The sequence below is a fragment of the Chiloscyllium punctatum genome, chromosome 52 (genome assembly GCF_047496795.1).
Source record: "Chiloscyllium punctatum isolate Juve2018m chromosome 52, sChiPun1.3, whole genome shotgun sequence".
NCBI lineage: Eukaryota > Metazoa > Chordata > Chondrichthyes > Orectolobiformes > Hemiscylliidae > Chiloscyllium > Chiloscyllium punctatum.
In genome coordinates this window covers 19015861-19036420 of record NC_092790.1, presented here as the reverse complement: position 1 = coordinate 19036420, position 20560 = coordinate 19015861, and the positions used below count along the sequence as shown (strand labels likewise).

General features: G+C 42.7%; 2 protein-coding genes across 2 annotated transcripts in view; one reads left to right on the top strand and one right to left on the bottom strand.

Annotated features, from left to right (window-relative positions):
* Window positions 1-4915: 4915 nt before the first annotated feature.
* LOC140470614 (histone H3) lies at window positions 4916-5326 on the bottom strand. The gene has a single exon (XM_072566662.1). It carries the CDS (start codon window positions 5324-5326, stop codon window positions 4916-4918), a length of 411 nt encoding a protein of 136 aa, XP_072422763.1.
* Window positions 5327-9850: 4524 nt separating this feature from the next.
* LOC140470813 (uncharacterized) overlaps window positions 9851-20560 on the top strand; it is a 47222-nt gene continuing 36512 nt past the window's right edge. The window contains exons 1-3 of the mRNA XM_072566801.1: window positions 9851-10014; window positions 10863-10917; window positions 15787-15868. The gene's annotated coding sequence lies outside the window, so the exon portion shown is untranslated. The remainder of the gene's footprint in view (window positions 10015-10862; window positions 10918-15786; window positions 15869-20560) is intronic.

Genomic DNA, 20560 nt, shown 5'->3' with positions numbered 1-20560 from the left:
TGATAGTTTTACAAAAAATGGAATGCTGGTTGAAAGGAATTAGAATTGTTAGCTCAGTCAACTGTTATGTTGTTATAGACTGTCTTTGATCAGTCAGACTTAATAATTTGAAGAGACTTATTATGTGCTGTAAATTTCTTTGACTTGAGATCTGAGAGTAGGAATCAGTTTGATGAAATGTTTTCTGCTAGTTGCGGTGTATATGGATTTTCATTACTTTTAGATGTTGGAATGAGTATTTCAGGATGGCGTACAAATTTGCAACAATTGTAAATCAGTCAGTAGCTGTGTGTGAGAGAATGGTGTGTGTGCAAGCACACATAAGAGCATGGATTGGAGATGGTGGTTGTGTGTACGTCAGGCTTTGGCTCAGAGGTTCATTTGGAATTACACTGTTTAGTTGTTGTGCCTTTCACATAGGACTTCTATTTCTCAAAAGATTAATTTTGTCCTTCTCAGTTACTGATAATGCCAAAGTTTCCTTCTATATTTTCAGAAATCCTTGCTATAACAATGTAATAGAATGATCTGTTTGTTCACCTTGACTGTAACTTTAATTGCCTTCATTACATGTGGAGTTAATGTATATTTCATAAGAGGATACAATCTATCCCTCCTCGGATGTTGCAAATGATAATTGACTAAGCATCATGGCTTTTATGGTAACTGAGCTGTTGTGCATTGAGTATAGGGAGAAATCAAAAAATATATTGCATCACTTGTGTTTGACTCGTGGATTGAATGTGTACTTCTGGAAATTAAGCTCAATGTGTGTCTGACTCAATCCACTCTGACTGTAGAAAGGATCTTCTCCAATCTGACAACAGTAACATACCTGCTGGTCGTTAGAAGCAGCTGGTCACACTTGGCTTTGTACTGAGGAAATATTACATTGTCTTGGTCCATCAATCATTTGCCTGGAGGAAGACAAGAGGGATATTTCCTGTAAATCACCATCACCTTAGTAGAAAGACATCAACTGATCAATGCAATATTCAGGTCATTACCATGATAATTCTTTGTTTTTAAACAGGGCAATGTGAACAGAGCAAGGACTGGTTACACTCTAGCTCTGAGCTCCTCCCAGTCTTTTTTGTCTGCTTGCGAAATTCTAAAACAATTTACTAAGGTACAAAAACTAACCAACATCTGCAAGTTCAATATTCAGCTCCCAATATATTAACTGTTGAAGGAAGAACAACAGGCACTACTATTACATTTAGTGATACTGTCCTTTAATTACCTACTATTCAATGTCTATTCGCAACAAACAGCATAAAATAGAAGCCAAACAATGAATTTCCATCAGTGTTCAGGGGATTGCAAACCACAAGAATGTCCCACAGCAGCTTCTTCCCGCTCTATCTCCCTCAGCAGGCCCCACACAGCCCGAGAAAAGCCTCTCTCTTCCCCCCAACCCGCTCACTCCAAGTTCCGGGACCAGTTCCTGCTCCGCTCGGCCTCTTACAAACAGCCCCCGGTTCTCCCTGAACTCACCCCGAATCAATCCCGGTCTCGGAGTCCCCTCTATGTCCCAGGCTCCCATCCCGATGTGCTGTTGGAAGGAGCCTGCTGTTCCCTCGCTTCCCTGGGCGCTGATCTCTCCATTGCGGTCTGTTTCAAACAAACCTCTTGTACTCACTGAGTAAATGCTCCTCAATGGCAGCGCTGAGGGAGGGTCTCACGCATGCGCTCCTCTACAGAGTGACATTGCTTTGGAGGAAGGGCAGCATCGCGCATGCGAGTAAGAATGCAGGAAAAAATTATAAACATTAAACTGACTGTGACAGCAGCAGTGATAAATCCAGCGCAATATTGGGGATTGGGATTAAAGCACAATTACTACTTCCAAAAAAAAAGAATGTTTTCTCTAAAGCAGACTGCGGTGGGAACACATGATTGAAGTATAAACGATTTATGAGGCTTGTGGGTCAGGGTGAATAGAGAGAAGCTGATTCCCTTGTTTGAGCGAGCAATCACAAGTGGTGCTTGGGTAATGATATGGTAAGGGCAAGGATTCTCGATGTGGAGATGCCGGTGTTGGACTGTGGTGTACAAAGTTAAAAATCACACAACACCATTGTCTAGCTATCATCATTGTGAACAGCTAACCCGAGAATGCAACTTTAAAAAAAGGGTTTTGTGATTTACACATGAAAGAAATGAATCTATCACTGTATTCTAACACATAAAAGGCTTAACAGACAATTAATTTTTCAATGTATAATTTCAGTTACATCACACTGCAAATTTTGCTATAAATTGTGTTACGATTGAGCCCTCCACAATCACCTGATGAAGGAGCATCTCTCCGAAAGCTCGTGTGCTTCCAGTTAAACCTGTTGGACTATAACCTGGTGTTGTGTGATTTTTAACTTTGTAAGGATTCTCGTTATGGTGAAGGGTTAGATGTAAAGATGTTGAGGGAATTTCAGAAAAATCTTTTCACTCAGCAAGTGGTGGAAATCTGGAAGACACTGCATGCGAAGGTAGTGGAGGCCAGAAACCTTAACCTTTAAAAAGTATTTGGATGAGCACTTCAAATGTCAGTTCCGGAGCCACCATTCACGGTGGGATATGAACGGACAATGTCTACCCAGTCAAACCAAAAAGAAACGTGTCTCCGTCTTTGAGTACTAGGAACGATTGGCGGTCCATGCCTTTAGTTCTATGCCTAGTAGACTCGAACCTGGGTCTCTGGCGCTGTTTTCTCCGATTTCAGATTACAGTAAATGAGGCTTTCTGCTGTCGATGAGAGATTATCAAAATGAACCGAGATCAAACCAGAGCAGCCGCAGGACTGGGAAAGCGAATGTGGAGTTTTTGCTGATGACAGTACTATGCAAAAAGACTGGGCGACATTAAACTATTGTCTAAAGACGATTAATGAGCTCAGCTGGAAGAACGTTCTGTAATGTTTTATCAACATATCGAAGTGCTTTCGAAATGTGAAATGAAGAGATTAATTGCAGATTGCAGTTCTTGGCGCTTGTTTTTGTTTCTGCCAGTTCTTCAGGTCCAGAAAAAAAAAGTAGAAAGATATGGATGCAGTTAGGCAAATGAATGAGCGAGAGAGATTGTCTGAAGTCTATATTTATAATCTAATTAACAAGTATTGATGAATTCCTCTCTGAACAACGTTCTCCTTTTTAATACATCATTTTTCTATGTATACATACTCCGTTATTTGTGAAATGGCGGGCTTTTCAAATCGGAAAGAAAGGTGTTAATGATTTGGCGCTGGCATCAAGAGTAGAGAATGTGCCCTCTCTTCTCCCTGCCTCTAGGGAGCATATTAAACACCAGTGAATCTATTTTCTTTCCGTTTGCTGCTATTTGCTCAAGTCACTTTCTAAGATTTGATTATTCCGGGAGCGACAAGCCCCGGTTGGGGTGTGAGCCCTGAGTGTCACGACTCGGAAACAAAAGTACTCCTTTTCTTACAGACCCACGGGTAGATACATTATACTTTTTTTTTAACTTCCAAAACTCATGGCGGGTTCTGTTGTGTTGTAGAATAGTGTAAATGAGGCTTGCTGTTGTCGGTTATGTGGGATGTGGGAGAAATAATGTTACTTCTGCAATTCCATTTTACAAAATCAAATGAACTCACACCAGTGTGTAATTGTTTTAGCCAAAAGCTGAGTCAACAAGAATGGAAACGATGTGGAGGAAACAAATAATTGTTTTTGTATTAGCTAAAATTGTATGTCAGAATGAGACGTGACAGCAAAACAATGGTAGACATTACGGGCAAATAGATAAGATGTTGTGAGGGGATGAAGTTAAGCTAGATACACCTGTACAAACAGTAGGTATAAACATCTGTTTCCCACTTTTACGAAAACACAGGAACAAACCCCAATTAAAAGGGTCATAGGGTTCAGAACGGCCTCAGGAAAGGCACAGATGAAGGGGATAGATAATGATGAAGAAGGAATATGCCTAACAATGACCTACAGCAGGATGAGGTCAAACAGCCATGTGAGGCCAGGAATCAGCATTTTGTCACCGACAAGGCCGGATAAGGCAAGAGATAAACAGGGGTAATGGGGGCCGGTCTTAGGGAAGTGGAAGATGTAAGCAGGGGAGGAGCAATGTAAAACAAAATAAATCAAATTATATAAATATTGTGTATGAATTCAATTTGGTGGGTGTATGTATGTCCACTGGACATCTCACCCTCTTGCAAGTGTAAAAATAAAGGACACTGCTGATTTAGATCTTGTTTCGGACTGACACTATTGAAGCGAGTGAGCTTTGTTTCTCACAGTTAGAAGCTTTCAAAACGAACCAAGATCAAACCAGAACAATCGCCAGAATGGAATTGTTAATGTGGAGCTTTTGCAATAAGGGAGCACGGTATTAAAATAAAATTTAAAGGCGGCGTTCGTTATTAATGCGCTCACGCCGAAGAACGTTCAAGAAATCCTACGAAGACAATCTCGAATCCTTCAAATAGCGTCTAGAGGCATTAATTTGCAAATTTTTCTTTCGGGTAATGACTAAATACGAATGCATTGTTTTCCGTAAAGCTCCCTTCTCTGATCTACACTTCGGCGGGATTTTCAAATTTGAAAGAAAACGGTTGATGATTTGGCGCCATGTTTTCCCGCCTGCTTTCTCAGCAATGATCATATAGTTACAGCTCGTGGGAACACCAAGGGGCACAAAGGAGATTTAATCCGGAATTAATACTGCACTACTGAAGCATGTGAAAATTACATAACTGTCATCAGCTAAATCACCTGAAATGTATTACTGACGTCGTGCCCGCACCCCTTTAATATTACACAAAACCATGTACCAACGACAGCGATCGTTTCCCGCTCTCTCTGGATGGTTTAGTGGCTCTGAAAAGAGCCGTTGTGTTTCTCTCTCTCGGGGTGAATGTGCCGGGCCGGTCAGGCTCCGTTTAGGCGCGCTCCCCGCGGATCCGGCGGGCCAGCTGGATGTCTTTGGGCATGATGGTGACCCGCTTGGCGTGGATGGCGCACAGGTTGGTGTCCTCAAACAGTCCCACCAGGTAAGCCTCGCTGGCCTCCTGCAGGGCCATCACCGCCGAGCTCTGGAAGCGCAGGTCGGTCTTGAAGTCCTGAGCGATCTCTCGCACCAGCCGCTGGAAGGGCAGTTTGCGGATCAGCAGCTCGGTGGATTTCTGGTAGCGGCGGATCTCCCGCAGAGCCACCGTGCCGGGCCTGTAGCGATGAGGCTTCTTCACTCCGCCCGTGGCCGGAGCGCTCTTGCGGGCCGCTTTGGTCGCCAGCTGCTTGCGGGGAGCTTTCCCTCCGGTGGATTTGCGCGCTGTCTGCTTGGTTCGGGCCATTCTCTCCAACTCTCTGTAACACACACACAGGCTGCTGCTGTCAATGCTCAGGCTGCTGCGGTGCTGCCTGTTTAAGGGAATGGAGAGCCCGCCCTAGAGCTGGGATTGGATACAGCCCTGTCCCTCAACCCACAGAGAAACAGCTTCGGAAGGTCCAGAAAAGACAGGAAAAGAATTGTTGGAGGCTGATTGGGTAACGTGAAATGACAGTTGGTCAGTTTGAAAATGCCCGCCGAATTCACCCTCACAAACACGGAGATTAAAGTAACCACTGAAACGCAAAACACCATCCGTCTGCAACTAAGACAAAATTTAATATTTTATGGTAACTCTTTAAAACCGCAGTCAGTGCGGACAGGAGGCGGGATCATTGCTTGATCTGTCTGTAACAGGCAGGAGGAAAGGCGGGGTTTAAAACAGCCCAGGCAAACTGAACAACCGAACTTGTACCTGGCCGTGAATAATCCCGCCAATTTTAACATCTTAAAAGCTAATGCAGTGTACACCGATAAAAGGACAGAATCTCACTTTATGATTAGATTACCGAGTTTGGAAACAGGCCCTTCGGCCCAACAAGTCCACACCGACCCTCCGAAGAGCAACTCCACCCAGACCCTTTCCCCAACATTTAACCCTGACGAATCCATCTAACATAATGTGGAGGTCCCGGTGCTGGACTGGGGTGTGCAAAGTTAAAAATGACACTCCACCAGGTTATAGTCCAACAGGTTTATTTGGAAGTACAATCTTTCTAAATCCAGACACCTGATGGAAGGGCAGCACTTCGAACATTTGTACTTCTAAATAAACCTGTTGGAATATAACCAGGTGTTCTGTCATCTTTTAACTAAAATCATTTATATAAATGATGAAAAGCAGTGGACTCAGCAGTGATCCTTGTAGCACATCACTTGTCACAGGCCTCCAGTCAGAAAAGCATCCCTCCACCACCACTCTCTGTCTTCTACCTTCAAACAGGTTCTGTATCCAAATGGCTATATCTCCCTGTATTCCATGTGATCCAATCTTGCTAACCAATTTCCCATGGGGAACCTTGTCAAACGCCTTATTGAAGGCCATACAGATCACATCCACCACTTTGCCCTCATCAGTCCTCTTCCTTACCAATTAAAAAAAACTCAGTTGAGTTAGTGATACATGATCTCCCACACAGAAAGCCATGTTGACTACCCCTAATCAATCCTGGCCTTTCAAAAAGACGTAATCCTGTCTCTCACAATCCCCTCAACTGTTTGCCTACTGTTGATGTTACGCTCACTGTTCAATCGTTCCCTGACTTTTCCTTACCACCTTTCTTCAATAGTGGCACCACATTAGCCAGCCTCCAGTCTTTTTGCACTTCACCTGTGACTATGGATGATACAAATATCTCAGCAAGGGGCCCAACAATCACTTCCCTAGCTTATCACCATGTTCCAGGTCCACCTGATCGGGTGCTCGTGCTTTATCCACCTTTTCTGTTCAAAATCATCCAGCAGCACCTCCTCTGTATTATGGACATTTTTTAAGATGTCACTATCTGTTTCCCCATGTTCTATATCTTCTATTTCCTTCTCCTCAGTAAGCACTCACTTAGTATCTCCCACTTTTCCTTTTCTTCCACACATAGGCTGCCTTGCTAATCTTTACCATTTTGACCTTCATGTATTTATAAAATCTATTTGAATTTTCATTTACACTGTTTGCCAAAGCTATGTTTTGTCCCTTTTTTGCCTTCCTCATTTCCTTCTCAAGTATATCCCTACTGCCTTTATACACTTCAAAGGATTCACTCAACCTCTCCTGTATTTAACTAACATATGCTTCCTTCTTATTTGGACCAAACCTCAACTTTTTTTCTCATGCAGCACTTCCTACACCTACCAGTCATGCCTTTCACCCGAACAGGAACATACTGTCTCTGTACCTTCATTTTCTCATTTTTGAAGGCTTTCCGTTTTTTTCAGCCATCACTTTGCCTGTGAACATCTGCCCTCAGTCAACTTTTGAAAGTTTTTGCACAATACTCTCAAAATTGGCCTTCCTCCAGATTAGAAATTTAACTTTTAGATCTGGTCTATCCTTTTCCATCAGAGTTTTAAAACTAATTAAATTATGGTCGTTGGTCCCAAAGTGCTCCCCCACTGACACATCACAAGAGTAGGTCAAGATTTGCACCTTGTCTAGAAGATACATTCCCATACTGAATCAGAAACTTTTCTTGTGCACACTTAAGAAATTCCTTTCTGTCTAAACCATTAACAATATAGCAGGCATAATCTATGTTTGGAATGTTAAAATCCCTCACTGAAACCACACCATTATTCCTGCAAATCTAAGATCTCCTGACAAATTTGTTTCTCAATTTCCTGCTGACTGTTAGAGTGTCTACAGTCCAATCCCAATAAGGTGATTAAACCCTTTCTTATTTCTCATTTCCATCCAAATAATTTCCAGGGATATAAGCCCAGGAATATCCTCCCTCAGTGAAGGTGTGAGCTTATCTCTTACCAAACATGTCACTCCCCATTTTCTCTTGCTGACCCTTCCCCCTATCCTTCCTGTAACATTTGATTCCTGGAACATTAAGCTGCCAGTTGTGTCATCCCCAAATCTTGTCTTTGTAATTGTTATGATATCCCAATTCCAGTCCCATTTTCCTAACCATGTGTTGAGTTCATCCTCCTTCTTGCATTGAAATAAATGCAGTTTAAGTTATCAATTCAACCACATTCTCTGCTATGTTCCTGTCTGCCCTTAGTGTTTGACTTACTGACTCACCAGCCTCAGATTGATATCTTTGTTCACTATCTCCCCGGTTCCCACAGACCTCACCCCACGTCCACACCTTACTAGTTTAACCCGTCCCCAGTAGCTCAAGGAAATGTCCCTGCCAATATAGTAGATCCCTTCTAATTCAGGTGTATTCCATCCTTTTTCTACAAGTCACGTCTTCCCCAGAAGTGATTCCAATAATCCGAAAATTTGAACACCTCTCCCCTGCACCAGCTCCTGAGTTGGGCATTCCTCTGCTCTATCATCCTATTCCTACCCTCAGTCGCTCGTAGCAACGGGAGTAATTGCAAGGTTTGTAGCTCAGGTTGAGGTGTAAGTTTGCTCGCTGAGCTGTAGGTTTGATATCCAGACGTTTCATTACCTGGCTAGGTAACGTCATGCTTTTGCCCGAAACGTTGATTTCGCTGCTCGTTGGATGCTGCCTGAACTACTGTGCTCTTCCAGCACCACTAATCCAGTATTTGATTTTCAGCATCTGCAGTCATTGTTTTTACAACGTCATCAGTGGCGACCTCCAAGTGAAGCGAAGCTGTTGTCTCCTGCTTTCTATTTATATCTTTCTCCTGGATGGGGTTCCAGGAAATGACATCACCACAAACCCCAGGAACCTATACCCTAAAGCGGGAGTAATCTAGATATTACTACTGGAGAGGACCTCCTTTCTAAATTCTTGCCTCTCTTCCTTATTGTTCCTTCAGAATCTCATCCCTTTCCCTTCCTGTGTAGTTAGTTCCAATGAGTACGCCCCTTTGTGAATATCCTGCATTCTCGCCGAAATATCCTTGATCCTGACACCAGGGAGGCAACACACTATTCTGATTTCACGCTCTCGGCCAGAGAGACGCCTGTCTGTGCCGTTGACAGACCCGGACTCTCTGCCGCACCGCACGCTGCCCTCGAAGTGGCTGTGGGGGGGACGAGACTGTCACACACCTCCTTCTGGAATGTGCCTATGCAGAGGAAGTCTGGAGAGGAATGCAGTGGTGCTTGTCGAGGTTCGTCCCGAGCAGCGCCGTGACTCCATGCTCTACGGTCTGTTCCCCGGGACTCACACCGAGACGAACATTAACTGCGCCTGGAGGATCATCAATTCGGTGAAGGACGCTCTCTGGGCGGTCCGAAACCTGTTGATCTTCCAGCTGAAGGAGTTGACCCCGACCGAGTGTTGCAGACTGGCACATTCCAAGGTCCAAGACTACGTGTTGAGGGACGCGCTGAAGCTTGGGGCAGCTGCCGCCAAGGCGCGGTGGGGAAAGACCACCGTGTAAGATCGGCCTGCCTAAAGAAGAACAGGGGGCCCATACAGACGTTTTTTTGGGCTCTGCTGATGCCTCAGCCAAATATATGTACAAGATTGAAAAATGCACAGGCCTGTATATGACAAGGATAAATTCGAATCTGTGTTTGTAAATGTGGACATATGTATGGCATGATCAAATGTACAGACCATCAAATCATTTTATGAATAAAGTATATTTTTGAAATAAAAAAAGTCTGTGCCGTTGACAGAGATTCGAGTTTTGTAATTTGTAACCTTCTCTGCCCTTTCCCCCACAGCCCCAGTTCCTTTGGTCAAACTGGGAGAAAAGGGAATTAGGGAAATGACCAATTGATGTTTGTTTCTGGGAATCATTGGGAAAACAGCGCAAGCCCGTTTCTGCCCCTTCTCCAAAGCTGACTGTCCCTGAGTAGAGGAGCGCATTCGTGAGGCCCTCCCCCAGCGCTGACATTGAGGAGCATTTACTCAGTGAGTACAAGAGGTTTGTTTGAAACAGACCGCAATGGAGAGATCAGCGCCCAGGGAAGGGAGGGAACAGCAGGCTCCTTCCAGCAGCACATCGGGATGGGAGCCTGGGACACAGAGGGGGCTCCGAGACCGGGATTGATTCGGGGTAAGTTCAGGGAGAACCGGGGGCTGTTTGTAAGAGGCCGAGCGGAGCAGGAACTGGTCCCGGAACTTGGAGTGAGGGGGCTGGGGGGAAGAGAGAGGCCTTTCTCGGGCTGTGTGGGCCTGCTGAGGGAGGCAGAGCGGGAGGAAGCTGCTGTGGGATACTCTTGGGGTTTACAATCCCCTAAACACTGATGGGAATTCATTGTTTGGCTTCTGTTTCACGCTGTTTGTTGCGAATAGACGTTGAAATAAAGGACAGTAGAAACAAATGAGATAATCCTGTGTTGGATAAATATAGCAGGCACCGGATAAACGTCTTCAAGTATGTGAAATCGTGCCCAGTATTTGTTTTTCAACAGTTAATGTATTGGGAGCTGGACATTGAACTGTGTAATCATTCCATAGTGGACGGCACCGTGGCACAGTGGTTAGCACTGCTGCCTCAGCCCCGAGTTCAATTCCCGCCTCAGTGGAGTTTGCACATTCTCCCCGTGTCTGTTTGGGTTTCCTCCCTCCACATAGTCCAAAAAAAGTGACCAGGTTAGGTGAATTGGCGGCATGCTAAACTGCCCGTAGTGTTAGGTGAAGGTAAATGTAGGGGAATGGGTCTGGGTAGTTTGCCCTTCGGAGGATCGGTGTGGACTTGTTGGGCCGAAGGGCCTGTTTCCACGCTGTAACTAATCTAATCATTTGTGGTGATTTTGTTTTATCTAAGTGAAATTTTTTTAGAATTTGGGAAACAGAAAAAGACTGCAAGGAGCTTGAGTGGAACTGTTCACCTTGCCCTGTGACCTGAGTATTGCATTGATCATTTGATGTACAGGAGCTGTCTCCTTTGTCTTTCTCCAGGCAAATATTTGATGGATCAATCCAAGAGTGACCAGCTGCTTCTCACAATCAGCAGGTATGTTACCACTGTCAGAGAGGAGAATGTCCTTTCTACTGTCTGAGTGGATTGAGCCAGACACACATTTCCAGAAGTACACATTCAATCCAAGAGTTAAACACAACTGACGGATAAATCAATATTATTTTGCCCTGTTCTCAGTGCTTACCACCTCAGTGACAGTAAATTCCATTATTCAAAGCCAATTATCATTCATAAGATTGCAAGGTTTGTGAAGGTTCATAAGATTAGAAGCAGGTTAGACTGTATGCTTATAATAAATATACATTTATGAACTGCATTAAATTCATATCTAGATTTTGCATTTTTAAAGTTACAATCAATTTGAACAAACCAATCATGGTGTTACATGGTTATAACAAATATAAGTATGAAGTGTATATTTGAGTGCAGGTATAGAAGCAATGTTGGACATTTATGAGTAACTCAGCAGGACAAAATTATTCTTTTGATAAACAGTTGTCCTGTACAAAGACAACAATGTAAATTTCAAATGAACCTCTTGGTCAAGCCTTATCTACAGAGGATGCTTTTAGAGAGGATGCTTAATGCTCATTCACATACGTACATACGATGTCTGTCTCTGTCTCTCTCATTCTCACTCTCAGCCTAGTGTTGATGAAAACACACTTCATGCATGCTCCCATTCTGGTTGAGGGCCTGAGTAATGCAGAAGCATTTCCATACTTTTTGAATGTATGAAACACTGATTGATAAGACATTAAAACCACCTCATAAAGTGTATCAGAATTGGAATCACACAGAGACATACAGACAATGTTGGTGTGATCTCAACCAGTACCACTCTTTAAAGTGGTACAGATTGGCAACACAACCGAAAACTCATTCTCACTCAACCAGTGAAAAAAGTGCAATTTAGTGCTTCCAGATATGGACAGTCATAAATTGACTGACCACATTATTAATTGCTTCAGAAGATGTTAGTATTAGGTGTTACATTATTGCAGTGCCTAGCAGCAACTGACAAACACTACTGCACACACAAAATGTAAAAAGAAAACTGAGATTGAATACAATAAAATTCAGATTCTTTGCAAAGATAAGTAATGAACCAACACTGATCCCTCAATCACCCAGGTCTATCGAATAGTGAACGGGTTTATCCTAACATCCTGACTGAAAAAAAGCATCACTGAACATAGAAAGAGAATGACATCCTTTCCTTGACTTGTCACTGTTGCACACAGAGCAAAACTGGCACTATTCAAAGTTATTCAAAGGCCGATAACTGCAGAAATAATCTTAAATTGGCACTTACATCAAGACACTGGCAGTGAGTGAGTGAATGAAGATTAAAATCCCAATAATTAGTGGAAACTAATATGGAGAACAGATAAAGAATAGAATGTCCCAGTGCAGATACAACAGGCTGAATGGTTGTACCAATTCTGTGATTGAGTCATAAATCACAAAATGCATAAGAGATTAAGGCCCAATCTCAACACCCTAAACAATATTATCAGATTGAATCTCAGTCACTGAATTTTATTTTCTCATTCATTCATGGGATGGGGGCATCACTGACTCGGCCAGCATTTAATGCCCATCCCTAACTACCCCTGCAGCCACATTGATGTGGGTCTGGAGTCACATGTAGGCCAGACAAAGGAAGGATGGCAGTTTCCTTCATTCAAGGGCATGACTGAACCAGATGAGTTTTTCTGGCAATCAACAATAGATTCATGGACACCAGTAGACTCTTAGTATATTATTGGCTGCCAGAGAATTGAGCAACTTTGATATATTAGAGCTGAAAGTGACTGGAACTCATTGAGAACTTCGCTCTTACAGTCACACAGCAGAAACTGGCATATATACATCAAATCCTAAACTCTTGTATGGACACAGCCAAATCTGATGGGCATCAATCAATATCTGCTCTCATATTGCAGCAACTGAAAGGGAGAGAACAATAATCATGCACACACACATATGACAGGTACGGGTTGATAACTAAAGACTAACACATTTGCATTGTAAAATGTGACAGGTACATATGATAAATGAATTTGCACATTTATAAACAAGAAGCTGATAGATACAGATTAATGACTGCACTCTCAGATGCACAGAGCAGAACCTGACAGGGTCAAGTTGGTTAGTAACTCACACATGCAGTAAATTTCAGAGAAAGATTGGTAACTACACTCTCATATTCATAAAGCAGAAACTGACTGGAATAGATTGATTATGTTCCCAATTTCAAATCACATGCATTGACATGTACACTTTGATAGCGACACTCACATATTCACTGAGAAGAAACTGACAGGCAGAGATTGATAACAAAACAAACATTTCAGGTCCAGTGACCTGTCTTCAGAACTGATGGTGGCAAAGATATTGCACACAATGTGGCCTCCTCTATGTTGGGGAAACTGAGTGTAGATTGGGTGTCTACTGTGCAGAACACCTACATTCTATCCAGACAAAAAGACCCTGAGCTTCTAGTTACCTGCCACTTCAACACACCACCCTGTTCCCTGTCTCTGACTCACTGCAGTGCTCCAGTGAAGCTCAGTGCAAGCTGGAAGAACGGCACCTCATTTTCTGCGTGGGATCTAAACAGCCTTCTGGGCTCAATATTGAGTTCAACAACTACAGGACTTGAGCTCTCCCATGTCATTACCCAAAACCCCACATGTCCAGCCTTGCTAACATATAGTCTGATATTATACACCTCCAATTGTTTGCCACTAACAGGCCCTATTAATAGGCTATTCACCCACTTAGTCTGACAGTTATCCGCTCCTTTGTAAGTCCTACTGTTCTTCTTTCTTTGGACTCTCTCTCCATCTGTCTTTTACTCATCACCCTACCTTCTGGAAAAAACTAATATTTTCCTAGCTACCACCAGAAAATACAGAAGTTTAAATGCACCCAACAAACCCAAGAACAGCTTCTTTGCTGTTATCAGACTTTTGAATGGACTGCGCAAATTTTAAGGCGAAAGTGGGTGCTGCAGATGCTGGAGATTAGAGTGGTGCTGGAAAAGCACAGCAGGTCAGGCAGTATCTGAGGAGAAGGAAAATTGACGTTTCAGACATTCCTGATGAAAGGCTTTTGCCCAAAACGTCAATTTTTTTGCTCCTCGGATGCTGCTTGACCTGCTGTGCTTTTCCAGCACCACTCTAATCTTGCTCAATTTTTAGCATTAATCTCTGTCTCTTTGAAGTTTTAATACTGTATTGCGGATTCTGTTCTATTACCCTGATGCATTTTGTATAATATTATCTGCCTGTAAAGTACACAAAACAATACTTTCCATTGTATCTCAGTGCGTGTAACAATAATAAATCAGATCAAATCAAATTGATAACGACACTCTCAATCTGAGAGGTACAGGTTGAGAACGACAGTCACACAAACTGACAGGAAAAGATGAATAAATACACTCAAACACTGACATTACAGACCCTGACACACAAAGATTGATAACTAAACTCTCACATTCGTAAAGCAGAAACTGATAGTGACAGGTGAAAACTCAGCTCACATGTTCACATTGTAGAAACTGGAAGGATTGACAATTGCACAAACATATTCACCAGGCAGAAACTGACAGCTACAGATTGACAACTTTATTTATGTATTCACATGGCAGAGTCTGAAAGATACAGACTGACAGTTACACTCACTTTGACAAAGAAGAAATTGACAGGTAGAGAATGATACCTGTACTCCCACATTCACATCACTGAAACCGACAGCTACAGTTTGATTAATACACCCACATTCACAGAGCAGAAGCTGATGGGTACTGATCAATAACTGTATTCACATATTGACAAGGAAGAAACTGACAGGGACAGATTGGTATCTACACTGTCATATTGACATAGTAGAAACAGATTGACAATGACACTCTAGGGTAAATAGCAAAACCCGACAGATACTGTTTGATAATTGCTCTCCCGTATTGATATAGCTTAAACGTGCAGGTAGAGATCAATATCTACATTCTCACAGAATAACTGATGGATACAAATTGATGACTGCATTTAATATTCATACAGCAGAAACTGACAGGTAGAGACTAATATGGAAACTCACATTCTCATAGCTGAAATTGACAGGTTCAGGTTGATAACTACACTCTCAGACACACAGCAGAAACTACTCAGGACAGATTGTTAAATCAAACAAACACATTCGCAGGGCAGAAACTGACAGGTATATATAGATAACTAAACTCGCATATCCACATCGGAGAAACACATAGGGACTGATCCTGTTTATTTAAAATGTATGAAATGTATTTATCAACCAGTCCCTGACAGTTTCCTCTATGTGGATATACGAGTTCAGTTATCAATCTGCACCTGTCGGTTTATGCTATGTGAATGTATGAGTGTAGTTATCAGTCTATCCCTATTTGTCTCTGTGATTTGAAAATGTAAATATATTTACCAGAGTGTGACAGGGACAGATTGATAACTACATTCACTCGCATATTTGTACAGATTTTGCTGACTGATAATTGCAGTTTGATAATTGCACTTAGATACTCACAGAGCAGCATTTAACAGGTACATCTTGATAATTGTCCCCACACATTCACTGAGCAGGAACTGACAGCTATGGATAGATAAGGAAACTTTCATATCCAGACATGCACTTGCATTAGGTTATCCCATTTGTAGAGGTGTTGGTTAGTATCTGGTTCTCAGTGAATTGGTACAGTTTTATTGATACAGTCACCAAAGAGGAGCTCAGGCCAAGAATAGAATCAGCCCTGTGTCCTGTGGAATTGTTGTCTTGAAGGAAACACAACTTAATGATTATTAAATTATTTCATTGACTTAATATTGATTTACAGACGATGTCTCTTCTGTCTTCCTCCAGACAATTACTTGAAGGACCAAGACAGTGTAATATGTCCTCGGTACAAAGCCAAGTGTGATCAGTTCCTTCTAACAAACAGCAGGTATGTTACTGCAGTCAGACTGAAGAACATCCTTTCCATAGTTATAGAGCAGGTTGAATTAGACACACATTGACTCAATTTCCAGAGAGAAATTTTCAAATCAAGAGTCAAATATTATGGAGGAATTACGATTTTTTTTCTCTCTCTCCATTCTTTATGTACACTACCCCATTTCGAATAATTTTTATAGTTCACAGCCTTAGAGTTATAGAGATGTACAGCATAGAAACAGATCATTCAGTCTGACTCATCCATGCCAACTAGATATCCGAAACTAATCACGTCCCATTTGCCAACTCTCGTGCCGTTTGCCAGCACTTGGCCCATATCCCTCTAAACCGTTCTTATTCATGTATGTATCCAGATGCCTTTTAAATGTTGGAATTGTTCCAGCCTCCACCACTTCCTCTGGCAGCTCATTCCATACACACACGACCACCAGCATAAAAAAGTTTCCTCTTAGGTCCTTTTTAAATCTAGCCCCTCTCACCTGAAACCTATGCCCTCTAGTTCTGGACTCCCCCACCCCAGGGAAAATACCTTGTCTATTTAGCCTATCCATGATCCTCCTGATTTTATAAACATCCTTTCCATAGTTATAGATCAGGTTGAATTAGACACACATTGACTCAATTTCCAGAGAGAAATTTTCAAATCAAGAGTCAAATATTATGGAGGAATTACAATTTATACAGTCACCCCCTCAGCCTCCAACACTCCAGGGAAAACAGGCCCAGCCTCTTCAGCCTGTCCCTTTCACTCAAACACTCCAACCCTGGGAACAATCTTATAAATCTTTTCTGAATGTTTCAAGTTTCACAACATCCTTCCAATAGGAAGGAGATCAGAATTGCACACAATATTATAATTACTTGTACAGCTTCAATATGACGTCCAAACCCCTATACTCTATGCTCGGACCAATAAAGAACAGCAGACTAAATGCTTTCTTCATTATCCTTTCGACCAGCAACTCCACTTTCAAGGAGCAATGAACCTGCACTCCAAGGTCTCTTTGTTCAGTAATACTCCCCAGGACCTTACCGTTATGTGTATAACTCCTGTGTTGATTTGCCTTTCCGAAATGCTGCACCTCAAATTTATCTGAATTAAACTCCATCTGTCACTGCTCAGCCCAGTGGCCATCTGTTCAAGATCCTGTTGTACTATGAGGGAACCTTCTTTGCTGTCCACTACACCCCCAATTTTGTGTCATCTGCAAACTTTTTATGTTCACATTCAAATCATTCTTATAAATGATAAAAAGCAGTGTACCCTGTGGCACACCATTGCACACCTGTGGCACACCATTGATCACAGGTCTTCAGTCTGAAATATAACCCTCCACAACCACCCTCTGTCTTCCACGTTCAAATCAACTCTGTGTCCAAATTGCTAGTTCTCCCCGATTTTCATGTGATCTAACTTTGCTAACCAGTCTGCAATGAGGAAACTTGTTAAACATCTTGCTGAAGTCCATATAGATCCCGTCCACCGCTCTACTCTCATCAATCATCGAGTCAAAGAGATGTACAGCACGGAAACAGACCCTTCAGTCCAACTTTTCATGCCAATTTAGCTACCCCAACCCAATCTAGTCCCACGTGCCAACACCCAGCCCATATCCCTCCAAACTCTTTCTATTCAGAGCTGAAAAATGTGTTGCTGGAAAAGCGCAGCAGGTCAGGCAGCATCCAAAGAGCAGGAGAATAGATGTTTCGGGCATAAGCCCTTCTTCAGGAATGAGGAATGTGTGCCAAGCAGGCTAAGATAAAAGGCAGGGAGGAGGGACTTGGGGGAGGGGCGCTGGGAAGGTGATAGGTGGAAGGAGGTTAAGGTGAGAGTGATAGGCCGGAGAGGGGGTGGGGGCAGAGAGGTCAGGTCAAGAAGACGGTGCTGAGTCCGAGGGTTGGGACTGAGATAAGGTGGGGGAGGGAAAATGAGGAAGCTGGAGAAATCTGCATTCATCCCTTGCGGTTGGAGGGTTCCTAGGCGGAAGATGAGGCGCTCTTCCTCCAGGCATTGTGTTGCCATTCAGATGCTTTTTAAAAGTTGCAATTGTACTAGCCTCCACGACTTCCTCTGGCACTTCATTCCAAGCATGTACCACCCTCTGCATGAAAACCTTTCCACTTAGGTCTCTTTTATATCTTTTCCATCTTTCCCTAAACCTATTCCCTCTAGTTCTGGACTTCCCCATCCCAGGGAACATACCTTTTTCCATGTCACTCTTGATTTTATAAACCTCTGTAAGGTCACTCCTCAGCCTCTGCTGCTCCAGGGAAAACAGCCCCAGCCTGTTCAACCTCTCCTAGCCTAACTCCTCCAACCCTGACAACATCCTTTTTAATCTTTTCTGAACCCTTTCAAGTTTCACAGCATCCTTCTGATAGGAAGGAGACCAGAACTGTATGCAATATTCCAACAGTAGCCTAACCAATGTCCTGTATAGCCGCAACATGTACTCAAAACTCTGACCAATAAAGAAAAGCATACCAAATGCCTTCTTCACTATCTTATATACCTGCGACTCCACTTTCAGGGAACTATGCACCTGCACTCCAAAGTCTCTTTGTTCAGCAACACCCCCTAGAAGCTTCACATTAAATGTATAAGTCCTGCTAAGATTTGCTTTCCCAAAATGCAGCACCTTGCATTTATCTGAATTAAACTCCATCTGCCACTTCTCAGCCATTGGCCCATCTGATCAAGATCCTTTTGTAATCTGAGGTAACCTTCTAATTTACTTAGTATACCTTCTCTGCTCACATCCAAATCATTTATATAAATGACAAAAACAATCCAGCACTCCACTGGTCACTGGCCTCCAGTCTTAAAAACAACCCTCCATTACCACCCTCTGTCTTCTATCTTTGAGCCAGTTCTGTATCCAAATGGCAAGTTCTCCCTGTATTCCATGAGATCGAACTTTGCTAACCAGTCTTCCATGGGGAAATCCTCTTTGTTACTTATTCAAAAATCTCAATTTAGTTTGTGTGTCATGGCTTCCCACGCACAAAGCCATGTTTACTGTCCCGAACCAGTCCTTGACTGTCAAAATACGTGCAAGTTCTGTCCCTCAGGATTCCCTCCAACATCTTGCCCAACACCGATGGCAGGCTCACCAGCGTAAAATTCACTGGGTTTTCCTTATCACCTTTCTTAAATAGTAGCACCACGTTAGCCAACCTCTCGTCTTCTGGCACCTCACCTGTGACTATCGATGTTAAAAATATTAGATTACTTACAGTGTGGAAACAGGCCCTTCGGCCCAACAAGTCCACACCGCCCCGCCAAAGCACAACCCACCCATTGCCCTACATTTACCCCTTCACCTAACACTACGGGCAATTTAGCATGGCCAATTCACCTGACCTGCACATCTTTGGACTGTGGGAGGAAACCGGAGCACCCGGAGGAAACCCACGCAGACACGGGGAGGACGTGCAAACTCCACACAGTTAGTCGCCTGAGGCGGGAATTGAACCCGGGTCTCTGGCGCTGTGAGGCAGCAGTGCTAACCACTGTGTCACCGTGCTGCCCAATATCTCGGCAATGGACACACCAAACATTTCCATAATTTCCCTAAGAGTTCTATGGTATGCCTGATCATGTCCTGGGGATTTATCCACCATTATGCGTTTCAAGACATCCAGTACTACTTCCTCTGTAATATGGACATCTTTCAAGATATCACCATCTATTTTCCCACATTCTATATCTTCCATGTCCTTCTCCACAGTAAACAGTGTTGCAAAATACTCTTTTAGTATCTCCTCCATTTTCTGTGGCTACACATAAGGCCGCCTTGCTGATCTTTGAGGGGCCCTAATTTCTCCCTAGTTACCTTTTTTGTCCTTAATGTATTAATAACATCCCTTGGCAATCTCCCTAACCCGATTTTCTAAAGCTATCTCATGTCCCTTTTTTGCCCTCCTGATTTCCCTCTTAAGTATACTCCTTCTGCCTTTTCCTCTTCTAAGGATTCACTCGATCTCTGCTGTCTATACCTGACATAGGTTTTGGTCCAGAGAAAGAAGGAAACATCAATTTCTCCGTCATCCAGCATTCCCTACACTTTCCAGACTTGCTGTTCCCCCTAACAGAAACAGACTGTCTCTGGACTCTCGTTATCTCATTTTTGAAGGTTTCCCATTTTCCTGCTGTTCCTTTACCTGTGAACATCTGCTGCCAATCAGCTTTTGAAAGTTCTTGCCTAATATTGTCTAGCCCATTGATATTTTACACCAATTTTCAAGGTGTTTAGACTGAATTGTTATCTGAAATAGATGCACAGGAAAGGCATTAAATCTACATTTAATATGACATTTATAAAGTTAAAATCAAGATGAAAAAGAAAATCAGACTGTAACATCATTTCAAAAACCATATGTAACATAGATGTTAAATACAGAGATAGAAGGAAACCAGACAAAAGTCACCAATTTCAGGATGAAACAGTGTTATTAAGTTTATTAGTGATTGGGTAGGACAGAGTTAACGCTTTAATGAATAGTTGTTTAATTGTCATGTGACTACATGTGACAATGTGAATTCCAAACACCCATTCTGTGCCAAAGCCTGACAAGTAAAACTGCAGATGCTAGAGGCTGGAAACAAATGTAGAAATTGCTGGAAAAACTCAGCACATCTGGCAGCATCCATTGATAGAAAGCAGAGTTAATGTGTTGG